The 20,151-nt window shown below is 37.6% G+C and overlaps 1 protein-coding gene across 1 annotated transcript in view; it reads right to left on the minus strand.

The window, feature by feature from the left end:
- SBF2 (SET binding factor 2) overlaps positions 1–20,151 on the minus strand; it is a 274,874-nt gene that overhangs the window by 161,789 nt on the left and 92,934 nt on the right. The window contains exon 3 of the mRNA XM_063117284.1: positions 2,202–2,339. Coding sequence (XP_062973354.1) covers positions 2,202–2,339 — 138 coding nt within the window. The remainder of the gene's footprint in view (positions 1–2,201; positions 2,340–20,151) is intronic.

Here is a 20,151-nt window from a genome sequence, read left to right on the forward strand (position 1 = left end):
TATTCATTTACTTTAGTGCTTCAGCCCCTCGGCAGTTAAAGTGATCCTCCCATGATTTGGTGGAGCTGAATATATTTCTTTAGATAAATACAATTCTTTGATGTAAACAACTAAATACTGATGAAGATATAATCAGAAACAGAATATATAATCTAGAGTTACCATCTGTTTACATTATGTATTACATCAATTGTAAAATTTGCATCTGTTTATGTTACGTATAACATCAATTCTAAAATTTATATCATATGTATATATTAGAATCATACCAATTTATGATTACATACATGTTAAGAGGTACAGTAATTGCATTGAATTTGTCAAAGTTTGGTTGTAAAAGGTTTGCATTATACTTATAACAATCAATAAGATACAATATATATGAAAACTATACTTGAATACAAAGTATACTTATTGTACTAATATTAGGAGATTGAATCTACACAATATAGGTCCTTCATCTTTACCCAGAGAACCATGGTGACGGCGGAGCAAAGTTAAAGTACACAGTAAAACGGCACTGCAAAAATGCGCAGCTTTGGGATGAGTACCAAGATGGGGCTGCGAATTGGCAGCTGTATCATCTAAACGAAAGTGTGCAACTTTGCAGCCATGGCAGAGTCAATACACTGTGTAGACATGCCCCTCGTCTTCGTTGTAATGCAGAGGCTTGAAATTACATACTGAAGATATTATCTGAAATTGTTTGATATAGTTTTAGAAATCTCTTTCTAACAAAACTAGTGATAATCTTTAATTTATGAAAATTATTGCTATGCACAATATTGGATAAAAGGCCATTATTGCTATGCACAGTATTAACCTTAACCAAGAAACAATGTTTCAAACATTAGAATAAAACTTCATGATTTCACATTGCATTATCTTGGTCCCTAGATTCTCCTTGGGAAGGATTCCAAATAACATGTCATACAGAAATTATTTGAAATTTCCAATTTGGGTAAATTACTTCAGCAACTATTTTTGAAATAATTAGAGAAGACCAAATATTATTAAGACACATATTTTAAAGGGAAACTGCCAAGCAGGTTACACCCAAAATCTAACCTAGATTTTCTATTTTAAAGAATGCATTCATCGATTTAAACGTGTGTGGGTTTTTAATGCATTTTAAACACACACACAAATTAAGCAAACAAAAAGTATTGAAAGACAGTACATTTTATAATTATGCAAACGGAGAAGTACAACACACAAACCATCACAATGTATATTTCTATATAAATGCCTGTCTACTAGAATATAACATTAACACTATAATGGTTCATACCATATTATATAGTAAATAAATAAAAATATAATTGGGGTGTATTGTTCTCTTCAAATATACATGCAACCAGCAGAGGGAGTAGCATGTTTTAAAAAATCTTACTGAAATAGATAGTCAAGAATCTAAACTAAACCACAAGTCCAGTACCATATTGAATTGCGTTGTATAAAGACACAAGTGAAATAAAAAAGAAACATCTAAGCAATTAGACTGAAATAAAGAAAGAAACAGTAGTTAGGCTAAAATAAGTGAAAAAGATATTTGCATATTTTATTTTATACTCTGGGTTCCTTCCAAAGTCTTAAATAATTTTAATTTAAGACAGAGAAATAAATTAAACATTATTAAAACATAACAAAGACATCAACAGAACCAGCCAATTAAGGGGAAAACAACCTTAGCAATTAAGAAATCTAATTTGGCATATATTTCAAATAAGTATTCCTTATAAGTGCCACCAAGGCTAAGGGAAGCATCACGACGCATAAATGCATTAAATGTGAATTAAGAATATGGGAACTGTTAAATACAGCAATGCTATAATGTTGCAAGTTTATGTAAACACTGATTTGATTCAAATAATTGCCTGTCTTACTTAGCCTAAACAGAGTCGTAATGTTCACTGAGATGAGAAGTGGTATCATGAACCCGACTACTATGGGCCAGATACGTGACCCCGGAGTTGAAGAGGGTAAGGTGGGTGGTGAAAAAAAGAGTTTCAGAGTCAGGTTGTAAGAACCAAGTAGGTAGATGATGGAAGATTTTACAGAAATTAGATTTCTAGGTGAGGGTGGCTTGCATGCACACAAGAAAAATCCAGTAATTTTAGGTGGGTGGCACAAAGTCCTATAGGATGGGAAATGCTTTTAAATACTCCCTTACTTGTTGTTTTCTGCTTTAAAACATTTACCTGCAAATTGATCTCTGCTTCATAGAAAGTTAGGCAAGAGCAGTAGTGCCGTTCAGAGTTTATATCTGTCAAAACCACCACAAAGAATGTAGGCTGCTTCCTCTCTCTGGATAGATGCCATCCTCCAGGCTGACAAAACTATGAACAAAGAAAGCACAAGTATAATTTAACAGTTAGGTATGTTAGACAACAAAAATAATTCATAATCTGTAAAATTATAATGAACTCAAAACCTATAGCTGAAAGTACATTATTCATTCTGAGGAAATGCTTACCATTTCATGAGCTCAACATCCTGCTTTGAAAACATTTCTGGGATAGCATATTATGGGAAATATCCAACGATGTGATTCCACTAACAGAAATTAAGTTGTGCTAGTGTAGGAGTACTCTAGCACAACACCAATAGCAATAGGATTCCCTGGAAAATGCATTGCACAAACTAATGTTATTGATGATGCACCAGGAGTCCCTTACACTAGCGCAATGTTATTTGCCTTGGCAAAATGACTTTGTTGGATGCTTCCCTATGTCTATTGTTATAATACTGACAGCTGTAGAAGTATGTAAACTACAAAAGCTAAATTTCAGCATTTTTTCCAACACCCAACATTTTCCATGGTGGTGGTACTGCTCCCCAGAAAAAAACATCTCAATTACTGTAAGGGTAGTCCTTATTGAGAACCACCACCCCCACTCTTATTTGCCCTAACAATTAAAAAAGAAAAAGAAGAAAAATATGAGTGCTTTTGGGCCTGTAGCTCTAGAATCAAGACCTGGCATTCTGCTGTTGCAGCAGTGAATGTAAGCTATCCTATATTACTTAACAATGTCAAAGTGAGTGATTCTGTGGTCAAAATATGACTCATGATTAAAAATACCAGACTGCAAAATAGCAAAAATTACATAATATAAATAGCAGAAATACTACTGATTTAGCAGAAGTATTACTGATATAGCAGAAACACTAGTGATTTTCAAAGGAAACTGGAATTTCCATTCTTTTTTTGGTACCAATCCAATTCCTATCACTATTTTTCAATATTGTTGCTAATTTCATCTACCAATATACAAACAGAATGTAACTTATTTGGTACATGAGCCTATTAATGTATTAAATAGTTGTCTGCCACTTATTTCTATTCTGTTGCATATTTGAGTGTCGAACAGCACTCAAATTTAGAGATTATTCAGCACAAGGATCTGTACAGACTAATCCAGGTAGCATGACACTTGCATAACAAGATCTAATTTGGTTTCTCACAACAGGTCCCGAGAAGTGGTGGTACAGTGTACTTGTAACATTAAATTTGTTAAGCCAATAGGTATTTTAATCACTGCTTTAATGAGATTTGTCCTTTTTTAAAAAAAATAGCCAAAGCTTATTTCCTCCATAAACGATTAGGAGACCCTCTTGTTCAGCATACATCAAGTATCTCTCTGTATTATTTAATAATCTGTGGTTTAAAAAAAAAAATCAAAGGTAAAATAAAGCAGAATAAATCAAAACACTGTGGTAGACGATCTGCTCTGTCTAGGCATTTCTCAATAAAAGTGGAAAGCAAGATAAATCTACTGCGAAAGGTATTTAAATATTAAAAGGAGGATCTTTTCTGAGTTCCATATTAACAGTTAGGATTGTTTCACACAATGGCTCTATTCAGATGCAACTCGGGAAAGGATGTTTAGGAAAACTGAGTGGGAAAAGTTAGTGAAACTGGGATGCATGCTCCCATCACATGACTGGGAACTGTGCAATGGGCTTTGTAGTTCCCTGGCCTCCTGCTGCTGGAGATTATCCCAGCGGCCATCACACCTGGAAAAGATGCACACTGGCCACTCCATACCTTGCTCTGTGACAGCAACCACAGAGTATGGCTGTGATGCCTACAGCATTGCCAGAAGTGACAAATTATTATTTAAACCGACCAGAGAGCTTCAGCTTTGGGGCGGTATACAAGTGCAATAAATAAAATAAACTCTAGGCGGCTGACTCCATGGTTGCCACATTTTTGCATGGAACTGCTGTTCTAAACTATGGGGAGCCCAACAGGCAACACGGTAACCCACCCCAGTCCCCTTAACCCCACTGCAGGAGGTTGGTTACCCAGGGTTTAATTAACCATCGTTGTTGGGGTTTTCCCCCCACATGACACGCTAAACCACCATGGTTCTCTTCCTAGTGGACACTTATGCAATAACTGGACAGGTAAGAGCTGCTGGCACCCATTCTTAACTGTAGTGGCACTTTTCCTCTGGGAATTACAGCCAGTGATGTCCATGACCACCCAGTTCACAATTACATTTACCCAAATGGTTTTTGCCCCAGGGATGAGCGAGATTGTGTGTGTGTGTGTGTGTGTGTGTGTGTGTGTGTGAGAGAGAGAGAGAGAGAGAGAGAGAGAGAGAGAGAGAGAGAGAGAGAGAGACAGACAGACAGACAGACAGACAGACAGACAGACAGACTTGTATTGGCTTATTATACAGTTAGGATACAATGATGTCACAACATACTGAAAGGTACAAAACAGTTCACAAAGAGTTTATATTAATAATCAGATGTAAAACAGAACTAAAGCAGCAGAATCGTAATTAAGTCAAATTAAAAGTTAAAACAGGTTTAAAGCATGTTTAATTCCATGTTCATCATCATAAATTCTTAGAATTAGACCACCATATTATGGGCCAGACTAAGGGAACAATCATATACATGCTTAAGGCAGAAATAAGTCCTACAACTCCCAGCATTCCCCAGGCAGCTATGCTGATGTTCCGGCTGGACAGAAGAACTTCCTGACTGTTAGAGCAGTACGACAATGGAACCAGTTACCATTGTGGGATCTCCCACACTAGAAGCATTCAAGATTCAGCTGGACATCTATCTGTCAGGGATGCTTTAAGGAGGATTCCTACATTGAGCAGGGGGTTGGACTCGATGGCCTTATAGGCCTCTTCCAACTCTACTATTCTATGATTCTATGATCCTGGGAGTTGTAGGACTTGTTTTTGTCTAAATATGTATCAGATTGCACCTTAATTTCCTTAGCATTGTGCACGTAAGCTTCAGTGTAAAGGAGGGGTACAGAACCCTAGGCCTAGCAGCCAAATTTCGCCCACCTGAGGACTAAATCCAGCCATCCAGGGTTCCCCAGCGGGCCATACTCCCTCCCCCTGGTCCTACCTCCTTTCCCCCAACCACTTATTATTCGGTGGTTTCCCAGGTTTTGTGCAGCTTCTTCCCCATTCTAAAAGGTTGGAATGCCTCTCCTAAAGCTTAGTTACTGGCAGGAAGAGCTTTGAGTTATAATACGCTGGTATTTATGACCTCACTCTTTTGCTTCTGGTTCCACCCATCATTACAATGCTGTCTCTGAAAGTTTCTCTGAAATGGAATTTGGCACACAGGTTGAAAGAGGTTTAACACCACGGGTATAAAGGCTCCTGTGCAACTGCAAAATTGTAGATCATAGTGCTACCCTAACAGCAACACACACAGCACAGCTCAAGACCATACAACTGTTACAGCTCAGAAGTAGCAAATTAGATTTTGCATGTTAGACAAGGTGTTGACATTAAGCACAATATCAAAGTGATATATGCTAGACTAAAATCAGCTCGTGTACCAATACAACTTAGAAATAAATAACTAAATAATCAAGATGTTCACAGAAGATAAATGCTACACAATGTGAACATAAGGCCACCACAGCCAATAATTCTATCACAGCCACAGGATCAAAATATAGCTAACATATCTTGGGATATCTTTTTATTATTATTATTTACCCTGTTAAGGTAATATATGTGCCTCTAGGAACAATAGAAATTGATAGCTTCATTTTTTATTACTGCTAAAAATGGAAAATACCCATCCTCACTAATGAATTTCTTGTACTCCACTGTTTGCTTCAGGCTGTAAAGATTTTTGAATGTATTACTACCACCTATGCAAGATTCCTGCATATACAAAGTATTAAATGCTTCAGTTATTCTTCACAGTATATCTACTAAATAACACAGCTTAACTGTTTGCTACAGCTCCTTTATGAAGAACACATTCAACTAAAGAATGAATGCTCCCAAGGCTGGAGTACTGTAACCCACCTTACATGGGGCTGCTCTTAGAGACTAGAAGCTTCAGCTGACATGGAATGCAAAAGCCTGACAAGGGAGGATTGATGCAAGCATATTACAGCAATGCTTCAACATTTGTATTATAGTTTTAGATTCTATTTTAATGCTGTATTTATTTTGTGAGTCGCCCAGGGAACTTGTGCTTTAGAGCGACTATATAGTCATCCTTATAGATATAATATCCAGTAAATAAAGACAATTTAGTCTGAACTGCTGTTTGATTGTTTAAAATACGTGGAGGATTAAAAGGTTCACCCAGAGAGGCTTTCCTGGGTCTACATTGCAGCACCTGGTGAAAAATGTTTTATTCTCCCAGGCTTTATAGTACTTTGGGATTAAACCCAGGATTGTGGGAGTAAACTTATGCTTGTGCAATGGGCTTTTCTCTCGCTCTTCTCCCCACCCCACCCCTACCCCCAATCTACTCCAAGTTTCCCAATCCTTTAGAACAAATTTGGCAGGTACGTAAGGGACTAAATGGGGGGGGGGGGAAATCCACCAGTGATTTCCATTGTCGGAGGATGCCCAACGTTAGATCCAACCCTCAATTTTTAAAAACTATGTCTGTGCTTTTTTAAGTCTTAGCTCTGTTGTTAATTTTACTTTTTATTTTGTTACTGTAGTAGCAGTAGGAGTTCTATACTTTATAAAACCTAAAGTATTTATGGTTTTAACTCTACTTTTCAAACTGTGCAGAGAGCTTCAGTTATTGGGAAATATAGAAATGTAATAAATAAAACACTAGTGTTTTATCTATTTAGCTGCACTTTTTAATGCACTTTTACCTATTTTAAGCACTCAGAATTAAGAATGCTAAATAGGAATAGTGAGTAGAGATTTATTGTATATGTTTTTGGAGAAAAATGTTGTTGTGGTGTCTTTATAACATATTACAGTACAGGGAATTATTATTTAAACATATCTAATGTTTTCCAAGCCTTACACCTTCAGAAACCTTTATAAAATGACATGAAGGTCACACATGGAAGCCATGTCATGAGAACAGCTAATACTTGCAAAGTGATATACTAACTTGGAGACTCTAAATGATCCATCTCTTTCTGCTCATGCATTAATCACCTTCCTCAAAATACTCATTATGGCTTGATCAAACACCAAAGCCTTTACATAATTTTTGTTTCATTTATAAAACTAACCTATTGGGTGTATAAAGACAGTTTTGGTTTTCTACTTTTCCTTGTAAAAAGAAGCATTTGCCAGATCCCTGACAGTGAAATATCATTTGAGTTATTATATAAAATGTTTTTATATACTTCCATATCCAGCATATTAGCAATGTAGTTATACTCTGCTTGATACACTACTGGGTTATAGGCTCCAATGAGGAAGATAGATGACATATTTCCACACAGGGAGAACATGATTTATCAGTAAACATTAGAAAGTATTCCCTGGAGGATAAAAATATTCTCTTTTCAGATTTCATCTGAGACACAGAAAGAAAGAAAAATGGTTATATTGTGTGGATGCCAGACTGATACTGAAAGTTTCTTTATCAATCAAAATTATTTGTGTCTGAAACTGCCAAGAAACATTGCCAATGCTGAAAACATCTATCATCATACTTTAGGAATACAGGATACATGCACTATAGTGCATATATAGAACCACAAACAATATAAAGAGACAGTTGGCTTGTCTGAAAATCTAATTGAGGCAAAAAACAATTGGGCAGACAAATTATGATGTGGATATCTGATCTTGGAATAAAGTTGGAATCTCAAAGGGGTATATGTGGGGAAAATACCACCAGCATGGTTGGTCTTAACATAGTTGCCTAAGAGACAGGATCAAGCTGCCATTTATACTGTATCACAACCATGTCTGGATCTTAAATACTGTATAGTGTAAGCTCACAATCTAAACTTCAACACAAGGGAAACTAAGGAAGAGGAGGGAAATGAACATAGGGCTGGACAAGGGAAAATGTGCAATTACTCCAGTTGCACATGCTTAGGCTTGATTAGAAAATTATTTGCGGCACCTCAGTGGAACAGGGATTGAGCTAAAAACTTCATGGAAAAGGTATGTTTTGAGGAAAGTTTTCATGGGGAAAAGGCAGCATCATAAAGGTGTTCTGGAAGGCAAGGCTAAGAACACGACACCGCAGGGCGGAAATCTTTGGGGTGGGTAGGAAAACTTTAGGTGGTTGGGGGTAGTGGAATTGGAGTAGTGAAGGGCACAGGCAGGGATACACTGGGAAATAAGAGAGGTAAATGTGCAAAGTCAAGGAAGGCTTTGAAAATAAGACAAGGAGTATGAGAATTGTGAATGATTTTGGCAGCAGAGACTTGGATAGATGTGATGGGACCAAGTTGATATAACAGAAGATCAGAGAGGTGATTATAGTAAAAAATGGTCAGAACATGGACCACGGTTGTTGCTGAGGAGACAGAGAAGAAGGGACATGTTTTTGTTGTGTCATAAAGGGAGAAGCGACCGGACTTGGCAATTGATTGCATATGGGGAACAAAGATGACAGAGAAGTCAATAATAATGCCAAGCCTGTGTATTTAACAGGATGGATGGTATCAATCTATGAAAAAGAGCAGAGGTCAATGTGCTGCAGCTCCCATTGAAGACAGATCAACCAGCAATAGAGGAGAGGTGAGATGTTGTCTGCATATTGTTCTGTAGTTTGTGACTGGGCTCACCTACTGGAGTTAGGGATTTTAGTTCTTACTTTGACCTTGAGATGCAGTTGTAAGTCAATTGCATTGTGCTCTGTGTCAGCCTGGCATCCTGTACAGGAGTAGTATGGTTTGGTGGCAGGAGAATGTGTATTACTGTACACCTTGGATAAATGTAGAGTTTGTAATCTCTGCCCATTTCTTGCTGGGCTGGATATTGTTATTTTTATGGTTACTGCTTTCTTTACTGTTTAATTGTTATGGATCATTATCATTTTTATGATAACTTTTAGAATATTTTTATGTTTTGATTACATTTTTGTGTTTAGGTTTTGGAAGCCGCCATGTGAGAGTTTGATTTTTAAAAGACAGCATAGAAATGTCTTAATAAATTAGATCCCACCCACTCTCAGGCATCACCCACTAATTACATTGTGTTCTGCCAATTCACCTGTTAGTGTCACCCAGGTACCAGAATTTTGTCTTTCAAGTGTTGACAAAAGATCCTGTTAGTATCAAAATATGACACAATGGCAATAAATTTACATTCATTTCTTTATCTAGTCATCAAACTGGGGGCCCTGCCATGACATTTCAGAGCACAGTGAAGGCCCTCTTGCTTGCTATTTACCAATATTCCAATAAAGCCTAGAATCAATACCATAAAAGACCTAAGACTATCTAATACAGGTTCAACAATTTGAAATTATTTGTTTAATATTTGTTTTCAGGCACCAATAACATGCAACTGTCATGCTTTCCCCTGATGTGTTCTTATACCAACTAAATGCTGGCAAATGTGGATATATGAATAGTCCATCCTGTGGTCCCAAGTGGAGAAAATCATGGCTTAGATGTAACCAATACATGTAAAAAACCATGCTTAGATTATGCTTTTCAGTTAATTTGTATCTTGGAATTGCTTACATCCATGCAGGAAACACTGAAATAAAAGTAGAGGAGACAATCTTGTTTAGTGTTTCAAATACCTTATATGGAGAGCTCCTCTTAGTCTTCTCCTTTTCTTGCAATTACAAGCCTTTCTGCAACCTGAGCTATGGTGAACTTTGTAATACAGTATTGGCGAATTATATAAAAGGCAACCTAAGGCACAGTCTTTAATACAAAGAGCATGAATAATTGGAGTCAGAGATTCTTGCACATTCCAATAAGCTAGAAACCATGAAAATATGTACTTTCACTCTCTTTTCTCTGCCCATTTAGTTGCTACAGCTAAGCCACAAGTAATACGTTTGCTTGACTTCTTGGCACTCAACTCTTAGTTTGTCAGGAAATGGACAGAGTTAACATTTACTTCTTCTTTTTCCTTTTTGCAATGTGTGAACTATTCTTGGCTAGTTCTGCAATTGTTGTAATGCAAGACTGGAGGGGGGGAATATACCATATGGTTCTTTTATACAAATCCCATCACATTTTGTAACAGACTGGCAAATAGCAATCTAATATCATGCTAGAGTACTGCTTGAAATTCATTACTAATTTCTAAGACAAGTCAAGACTGATGCCCAAATACTAGAGTGTTGAGTCATAATATAGTTATTTTAATGTAAAATCTAATAGCTACAGCCCAGATTGTTTATTTGGGTAATTCAGAGTATGTGAAATGAATTTTAAATATATGCTTAAATATATTTGGACTCTCACAAATGAGAACAGCACAGCAACACTTATTTTCCTGAAATCATAATTATTAATAACTAATTTTAATCATCCATTTCTCTTTAGATAACATTATATGCCTCCTGTGATGGAAAAGCATAAACCCCAATCCAATTGGCATTTCAATTTAACACAGCTGGAGAAGCATATCCTGTGGCAGCCTAAAAACAGTCGTCGTCGTCGTCGTCCTCGCCGCCTACCCCAGCCTTTTCAGGTGTTAAAGTCCTCCCAAGAATAGAACTGCATGAGGGGAAGGGGAGCAGCTGTTGCACCCCTGTAACCCTTCACATGGTGGAGAAGACTGTCTGCAGCGGAGAATCATCTATTCTTGCAAAGGATCTCGATATGATTTAGAACACATAGGGAGCCTGCCTGAGTACAACAGTCTCCCCACTGGAGGCCGTTGCCCTCCAACAGGAATGCAGTGAAGGGGGTAAGGGCAGCTAGCACATCCACACTCTCCCCTCAACCTACAAATCCTTTAATGGCTGAGTAGGGTTCCTGTCTTCCAGCAAAATCTCATATTTTCCTATTATAATCAGTGTTGCAGCTCGAGCAAGACCTCAGGGTTGAAGTCCAGAGATGAGCAGATGATGGGGGCAGCAGCAAATAGGCCCAGTGTCAGCAAGCTTGGGCCCACTGGGGCAAAAGCTGGTCACCACAGCATCCTTTCTTTCTTATTTAAAAGAACATTTTATAGTCAGGATAGCTGGCTAGGCATTCACATTGGTACATAGAATCATAGAATAGTAGAGTTGGAAGGGGCTTACAAGGCCATCGAGTCCAACCCCCTGCTCAATGCAGGAATCCACCTTAAAGCATACCTGACAGATGGCTGTCTAGCTGCCGCTTGAAGGCCTCTAGTGTGGGAGAGCCCACAACCTCCCTAGGTAACTGGTTCCATTGTCGTACTGCTCTAACAGTCAGGAAGTTTTTCCTGATGTCTAGCCAGAATCTGGCTTCCTGAAACTTGAGCCCATAATACCGTGTCCTGCACTCTGGGATGATTGAAAAGAGATCCTGGCCCTCTTCTGTGTGACACCCTTTCAAATATTTGAAGAGTGCTATCATGTCTCCCCTCAGTCTTCTCTTCTACAGATTAAACATGCCCAGTTCTTTCAGTCTCTCCTCATAGGGCTTTGTTTCCAGACCCCGCTCCAGCTTGTCTGCATCCTTCTTGAAGATGCTAATTTTATGCTTTTCACTTTTAAAATAAATTCACAAGTGGATGTTTAGGACAGCAGAGCAGTGGACGCAAACTCCATTTTATTCCTGTATTCATGATAATGCTATGATTTAAGTGAGTTTAAAATGCAAACTGCATGTAAGATTTCTTTTTCATCAGCATTAACAGTGTTTTATCTTAGTTGTGTACTTCACAGTTGCAGGAATACACATGGCCATCTAAAAACCATTAAGTTCACGTCATAGGCATGCACACCACATTTCATTACGGTGTACATCCAGGAAATTTTATTTATTCATTTATTTATTAAAAGCAAACATGTATTAAATACTCAGTCATAAAGGGCATTAATTGTATTCATTTATAAAACACAGTAGACAGTGATGCCCTACTTCGTGTTCAGCTTGCCTGACCATGGGAAGGCCACTGCAGGTGAGGGTGGTTAGGAGATGCTCCTCAAGCCCCAGCATTGGTGGGGACACTGGGTGGAAGAGGGGCTCCTGGCAGAAAGGCTTCCAGCAGAGCAATTCTTTTTCGCTCCTGCTGCCGGGAGCAACGGCGTTCTCTCAAAAGCAGCATTTCTTCAGCACGGATCTCCCTATGGATCTGGATCCCCCTATGGTCAATGCCCCCCTCAATTTGGTGCTTACTGCACACCCAGCACACTCCTTGCTCTCATATCTATATTCACAGTCTAAAAATCACCTAGCTACACCATGGAGTATAGTTGGAAGCTCCAATTAGATGGCCACTTAGTGGGCATCCTCTCACAATCACTGCAGAATAATTTGTTCCATCCTTATAATGGATGAACCAAATCTGATATTAAGGAGTCCTATGGGCTCCTTAATAAGCCTAAACACCTTTTGTAGTTATTCAGTTTAATGCTAATAAAAAAAGTATTGTTTTTTAAAAAAAATGAAATTATCCATACAAAACAAAAGCAATATTAATAAAGCAGTTGGATTTAAAGTTTGAAAACAAAAAACAAAGTAAGTGTATTTGAGTCACCATTAAGTTAGAGTCAACTCTTTCACACCAGGAAACATATGTTGACCCCATGACAGTTTAAAAACTGAAATTAATATTAAGAGATACATAAGGAACCCTTTCCTTCGGAGAATCTGGGGAACTCCTTTACATACTGGGTTGGATCCATACTTGCCCTTTTATGGACAGTAGGGCTCCTTCCATTTGCAGAAGTGAGAAGATTCAATAAAGGCTTTTTCTGGAAGAAGGTGTGGCAGGGATTTTTTTACAGATTTCCCCTTCTCATTGAAGTACCACCTTGCACAATATTCTGGAGGGTTTCCTAACTCTCCAGAGCAGATTTTCAGGAAATGAAATAACATCTGCTTCTCTCTCTCTCTCTCTCTCTCTCGTTGCCCATGCTCTGGTTAAGACTGTTAAGAGTATGGTAACTCCAAGCCTGCTTATGGCAAAAAAGCATCATATTGTTCGAGATCATATAGCCTTTGCCTGCTTCCTTTCGCAGGAAACCTCTTTTTGTATCCTTTTTGTTGTTAAATGCTGGGTACACTACGCATTTGCGGGCCTAATAAAGGGTATCTCCAAAGGGAGTTGGGTGCCCAGCACAGAGTCAGCCATCCTCAAAAAGAACTGGCAGGCTTTTGTTTCTACATTCTGACCCTCTCCGTGACCTAACTACAGAGGGAGTCTGCCACATTTCAGACTCTATGCATAGGCCTAAGTCCCTTCTGCACACCACCATTTTTCAGCTTCACACTGTAAATAGACCCTTTTGCAAATTCAGTAGCACATGCAATGTAGCAACTGGCACTCCTGTAGGGTTAAGCAGATATCCTGCTTCAGTGCCTGAATAAACTATTTCCAATGGACAAATGTGTTATTGTTTTGAACACTGCCATTTATAAACACCACTCACCAACTAAATCATCTCTTTGATGAGGTGCAGCCAAATCTGTAATAGAGCAAAACATAATCCAATCTCCCTTTCACTGTATCAATAAAGAATTAAGAGATAAGGCCACCCAAATATCTATTGGGAAAAAGCTTTACATTACCTACACTTCCTACTTAATTAAGTACATTGTTGCAATGCAACTTATTGCAATTATTGCATCACCAAACTATACGAAGTATAAACCTTTAAATAACTAACTAAGTTGGGCAAAAGGAAACATAGAACAGTATTTTGACTTAGAAGTATATATGAACACAACTCAATTGAACTTTTTCTGCAGTTTCAGAGAGTCAGGGAGTAATCCTATCTGGATACCCATCAGTCTTTGAACTCAGAGGCTGACAGCCATCCTATGCATAATGGGAGAAGCGTGGAGGTGATCTTTGCCTGTATTTCAGCTAGAGGGTGGTTTTGCTCATCTAGCTGAGGTGTATGTGGGGGGGGGGGAAGGCTGGCGATAGTTCATGCCTGTTTCCCCAGTCCCCTCCCCGCCTGTGGGAACACCCCCTTTCTGTCCTCTCCAAGGTTGCCTTTGCAATCTCAAGAGGCAGCTGGCACAGTTCTGGCTGTGAGGGGGAGGAAAACTTGGACTCCTGGGTCTTGAACCTCGGATCCAGGAATCTGAAGTATCATATTTCCCCCCCCCCCCTCCACACCCTGATGCTATCTAGAGGCATAGGATTGCTCTCCCAATGTCTAAAATAATTACAGCAACACTCAGTTCCACACTGGCAAAATTTATATGAGACACAATGACACTTTTAATACTCATTGCTCAGAATAAAATGTTAAAGGGTTTTTTATTTCAGAGTCTTGGCGTAAGGTATAAATCTATTGTCAAAATGATTTCTGGCTTTAGTATTGCATGTTTGACTACAATATCATGGCAGAAAGCGCTGTGCATACAAGATTATTTCCCATGTTTTTTCTATATAAAACGTATTTTAAGCCAAATTAAAATGAAGTCAAATTAAGTCCTGGTACAAGTAGACTGTTGTCTACTTTTGTGAATAGACAACAGTCTAGAAATACTTTTTAAAAGTTGCATGGCACTCCCAGCATTGATACCTGAAAATACAGGCATGTACCATTAGTTATGGCAACAAGTGATATAGTTATGTATATTACAATATACTACAAGATTCTTAGCTCTTCCCTTTACTTGTGACCACCTCCCTCCACTTGTCCTATTGTAATTCCCACTTTCTCATCATTTGTTGGGTTTCTGATCAGTTGAGTTTTTTCCCTTCATAGGAAGTATTTAAAGACACAATCCTATGCATGTTCAGAACTTTTTTCTGTCTATAAACATACATAGGATTGCACCTTTGGTGTTTTAATTTTGTTTTCTGTTACAAAAAGTCTAGTATTTTGTTTGCTTTTTGTCATTAAAAGCTGCACTGGGGACCCAACTGGGGCAAAGGGCAGGATAAAAATATTTATATAAATTAAAAAATCTATCCAAAGGTGATATTAAAGAACCACCACCACCTTATCCCAACATGTCACTTACTCTGAAATCCGTAACGTCATCAACTCCTGAAAACATATACAATATGTATTATGCATCCTAGTGATATAGGGCAGGATACAAATGTTTTAAACAGGGTGGATTTGATTTAAATCAATTTGATTTAAATCACTACTCAGAAAGACTCAATTTAATGATGTGACTCCCCACCCCGCCCAAAAATTCTCTCTTCCTCACTATATTTTACACAACTCAGAGTTACCAAAGACTCATTCTTGCTGGTATAACCTTAATATTTACAACCAGATGAAGGTTTCATTTTTAGAATAGCAACTTTTCAGACTAGTTTTACAGTTATATTAAAAAATACTGATTTGGTTATACTATTAGAAACACATCATAGATAGATAATTATGAAATTATTGTGAGGTGAACTATCTCCAGTTTAATAGGTTAATCATTCATATTTGGACAACTTTTCTGCTGTACTTTATTGGAAGACAGAAAAATAATCTTACAGAAACCTCTGGAAGAGCATGACATTGTAAATGGATTAATGGAATTCATTTACCAAAAAAATTAAACAGCCTCATGCTGCATAATTAAAAACTAATCCTTATTTCATGATGAATAACCTTTGGACTATAATGTATCTTAAATAGAAAACTATCTTTAGATAGATTTTTCCTCAAAAAGCATTTTATTTTTAAAAAATCCAATTAATAAAAAAAATCTGATTTAAATTAAAAAAAACATTTTTTAAAAAAAATCATTGATTTTTATCCACCCTGGTTTTAAATAAATAAATAAATAATATTAAACAGCAACATTATAGGTGCCACACTCAATTCAAATTAAATCAAATTAAAAACTGAGCCATTCTTCCTATCATAGCTTAAGGGTGTGTCAATGCCACCATGCTTATTTCTCTTTAGTAGACACTACTGAAAAGGAATTTACGTGTCAACAGTAGACTGATAAATATAAAAGCTTCAAGTCCCTTGTCCCAGAAGCAGGTGGATGGTTCTTCATAAAAAAAATTGCTGCTTATTTCAGTACTTGGAACTTGTGCACTCGGAAAGCTGGCTTTCCTCTAGCAGGGTTGGTGACAATTTGGATCCGCAAATAGTTGGACCCTACAATTGCTGATGGCATTTATTTTCCAATTTCATTCCAGGAAATTAAAATCACTAAAATTGCTGCAACACCCAATATTATTTTCCTTCTCGTATTGTATTACATCTCCATCAATGACAGAAAGTGGAAATCTCTAACAACCCATTAATATTAGCTGAACTGCATCCTTTTTACCTTTACAGCTTTCAGGCAAAGTTTACAAGCCCCTGAAATTTGTTTCCAGGCCCAGAGAATGCTTAATTTTTAGCACTGGTATGCACACTTATCACATCATTCAACCTAGTTTAAAAGACTTTCCTCAGTAGCTTATTGAAACAATAGTGAATCAATCTTCCAAACCTTATGCGATTTAGTTAGGTGTAGTCCACCTGCTTTCAGAAGTGTTATGTCTATATTTTTCGTTCTGTGTGCACGGAATGTTTGGGAGGTTCAAAATTCTTCCCTGTGAGACTGAGTGCTCCCTGACTCTTAAAGCTTCCTGTAGTGAAACTGGAAAGGGAAAAGAAAAACTTTCTTGGACCCAGAAGACCTGAATAACTATAGGCCAGTGGTTAATATCCCCTTCCTCAGCAAGGTGCTCAAGTAGCTGGTGGCTGATCAGATCCAGTCATTCTTTAATGAAATTGATTTTCTAGATCCATTTTTATGGGGGTTTAGGCCTGATTTTGGCACAGAAACTGCTTCGGTCACCCTGTTGGATAATATTTACTAGGAGAGAGACAATCAGGGGGAGTACAACCCAGTGATTTTTCAGGAGGTCTCCACAGCATTCAATACCATCGAATATAGTATACTTCTAGTGAAGCTGTCTGACTTGGGTTTGGTTCACACAGCTTTGCAATGGTTCTAATCATACTTGGATGGCTGTTTCCAGAAGGTGGTGCTGGGGGACAAGGTTCCATCTTTCCCCCCAATCTATTTAATATCTATATAAAACCACTGAAAGAAGTTATTCTGAGATTTAGAGTGCAGTGTCATCAATATGATGCCACACAGCTCTATATCTGAAGGAACAAATGATTAATAAATAAATAAACAAACATTAACATTGTTTATACTGCAGAAATATGTTTTGTTGATCCTTTATAGAAAATGTATTGATGTTTTAAAAGAAGCTGTTGTGGAGTTTTATCGGTTTTGTAATAAAATTACATAAGATGCATAAGTGGAATTTAAAAAACACAATTTTAAAAAATTAAATAAAAATAGAAATGGACAACTCTGCCAAAGCCCTTGTTTAATTTGGGTGTGTGCATGACAAAATAAGCTTTGAGTCACACCAAATCATACACCCTCACATCCAGAAGAATATGCTCTACAAGACAGCTTTAATTGTGTACACCCCGATGCTTTGTTTGGGTGCAACTCCCCTCCCACCAACAAAACCTTTTCTCATAGGTGAGATGCTCCATCCCCTTCATCATTTTGATTGCCCTTTTCTGCACCTTTTCCAACTCTACAATATTCTTTTTGATATGCACTGATCAGAACTGTACACAGCAATCACACTATAGATTTGTATAAAGGCATGATAATAATGGTAGTTTTATTTTCAGTTCCCTTCTTAATGATCCCAAACACGGAATTCATGTGTTTTTTTAAACAAATAATTACAGCAGCCGGACACTGAGTTGAGTTTTCATCAAGCTATTTTACCATTTCCAACTTGACCTTAAAACTTAGTAGAGTATGGTCAATTAGATCACACCACAAGCCACAACATGGTCTGATGCTCAAGAGTTGGCCCCAAAGAATGGAAGATAGAGTGCAAAAATTATTAGACAAACTCAAATTGATCTACAAGTGTGCTGACATTCAAGTTTCAAGGTACTTTTCATTTTGCAGAAATTATGAAGAATTCCATACAACTCAAAGAGTACATAGTCCTACAACAAATCTAAATTTTAATTTAATTAATTAATTATATTATGCTCATGTTGCAGACAAAAAAGCCCATGTGTTTAGGGCAGAGTGGCAGACTCCCAACTCTCTCAATGATAAATTCAAATCTCTCTCAATTTTCTTTCTTATAACACGCTAAGCATTCAAGAGAAAACACTCAGAAAGCATTCAAAGAAAGAGGGAGAAGGGACACACACTAGCACAGCAGTAAGTTTCCACACCAACATCTTCCTCTCTTCTTCATTCAGCAAATCCTTGTAAAACAAAGACAGCTGAATCTAATTCCCTGAACTGGTATGACCATCCAAAAATATATTTTTAAAGTGTGCCACACCTAACAACAGAATATAGTGAGAATGCCATACTCTGGAGCAGAGCTATCAATCCTGCAACAATTAAGCCTTTTTCAGTTATTGAAGTCAGAAGTAGACATTATGCTTGAACTTCGCCTTTGGATTCCTGGGACACAGATGTTTTGTAACAAAAAGTGTTGACAACTCATGAGTTCCTACAGAAACCAGAGATGTTGACATTTGGGGGAAAACATGCCAGTTACTTATTTGGGATGAACAATCCAGAACATAAAAAACAAGACCATTTTAAAGCTTTAATGTTTCTCTGAATAAAAAATAAAACAAATTCCTCTTAACTGCCTGGTCCATCTCCAGCAACTTTTCAATTTTCAGAATTTCCCTTTAAAGCTACAGCTCCATCTAGACAAACAAGCTGCCTGGAATACCACATCCAAAAGATGTACCACCATGAGCTGCAACCTAACCAACACCATGATGTGGTAACATTTTACCAAGGATAGGATCTGCTGCCAGATGTGGGTAGAGGTATCTAACATGTGGCTTCATTTAATAAATGCATATGCTCCTGTTCAATAGGTATTTCCAGGGCAGTTCACATAAAGCTTTATTATTTATTTGAAGCATTTTTACTGTGTTCCTCAGCCAAAATGTTCCTCAGGTTTACAATCTAAAAGATATCACAAAAATTAAAGGGATTTGGAACAAGGAAAAGAACAAACTCAAGGACTGGTACATGTCCTTACAGTTCAACCCTAGGCATTTCTATTTAGAAGTAAGTCCCATTGTATTGAATGAAGCTTACTCCCAAGTAATGTGTATAGCATTGCAGCCTTAGTTCTTCAGCGTTGCTCTGCCTAACTCCAAAAGCGCATTTCACCCATGTTATATAACATGACAACATCCTCTCCTCGGACAGGGCTGCAACAGCATGGTATGGTTTTAGGTAATAACTCTCCATCCTTCCAAGTCTACCCTTACAACTTGCCAGTTTCACTGATTATTCATGGGTATGGAGATACTTCTAATGGTGGCTTTCCAGAATTTCTACAAATGTCTAAATTACAAAACCATACACACATTTTACCCAATGTAAGAATTTTGGAATCCCATTGGTTTCAATGGGATAAATAAAAGCATTGCTTAATTCACTCACTGAAAATAAATAGGATTTGACATGTTAGTAGTAACAGGCTTTATATGCAGAAAACAAAGTTTAAAAGATGCAGGATGTCAGCAGGGAAAGAAACTGGGGGAGCAGGCATTAGGGCAAGGGTCTATATCATCATGAGGTGACTTGCCAGTCAGCAAGAGAAAGGAGGAGGTGAACAAGTTCTGCATTTATAAACAAACATGCATGGATAGGCCTTTACACTCACTTGAATGTTTAAAATGAATTAACAACTAGAGTAGAGCAAGACTGATATTCTAACAATCCCTGAATAGTTGCTTTGCTGGTTTACTTTTGCTTTGTAAAACACAACAAATTAGGCTTTTCAAAGGAAAATAAGGCTTTGTCAGAATAATAATAAA

Source organism: Elgaria multicarinata, chromosome 2 (genome assembly GCF_023053635.1).
Source record: "Elgaria multicarinata webbii isolate HBS135686 ecotype San Diego chromosome 2, rElgMul1.1.pri, whole genome shotgun sequence".
Taxonomy (NCBI): domain Eukaryota; kingdom Metazoa; phylum Chordata; class Lepidosauria; order Squamata; family Anguidae; genus Elgaria; species Elgaria multicarinata.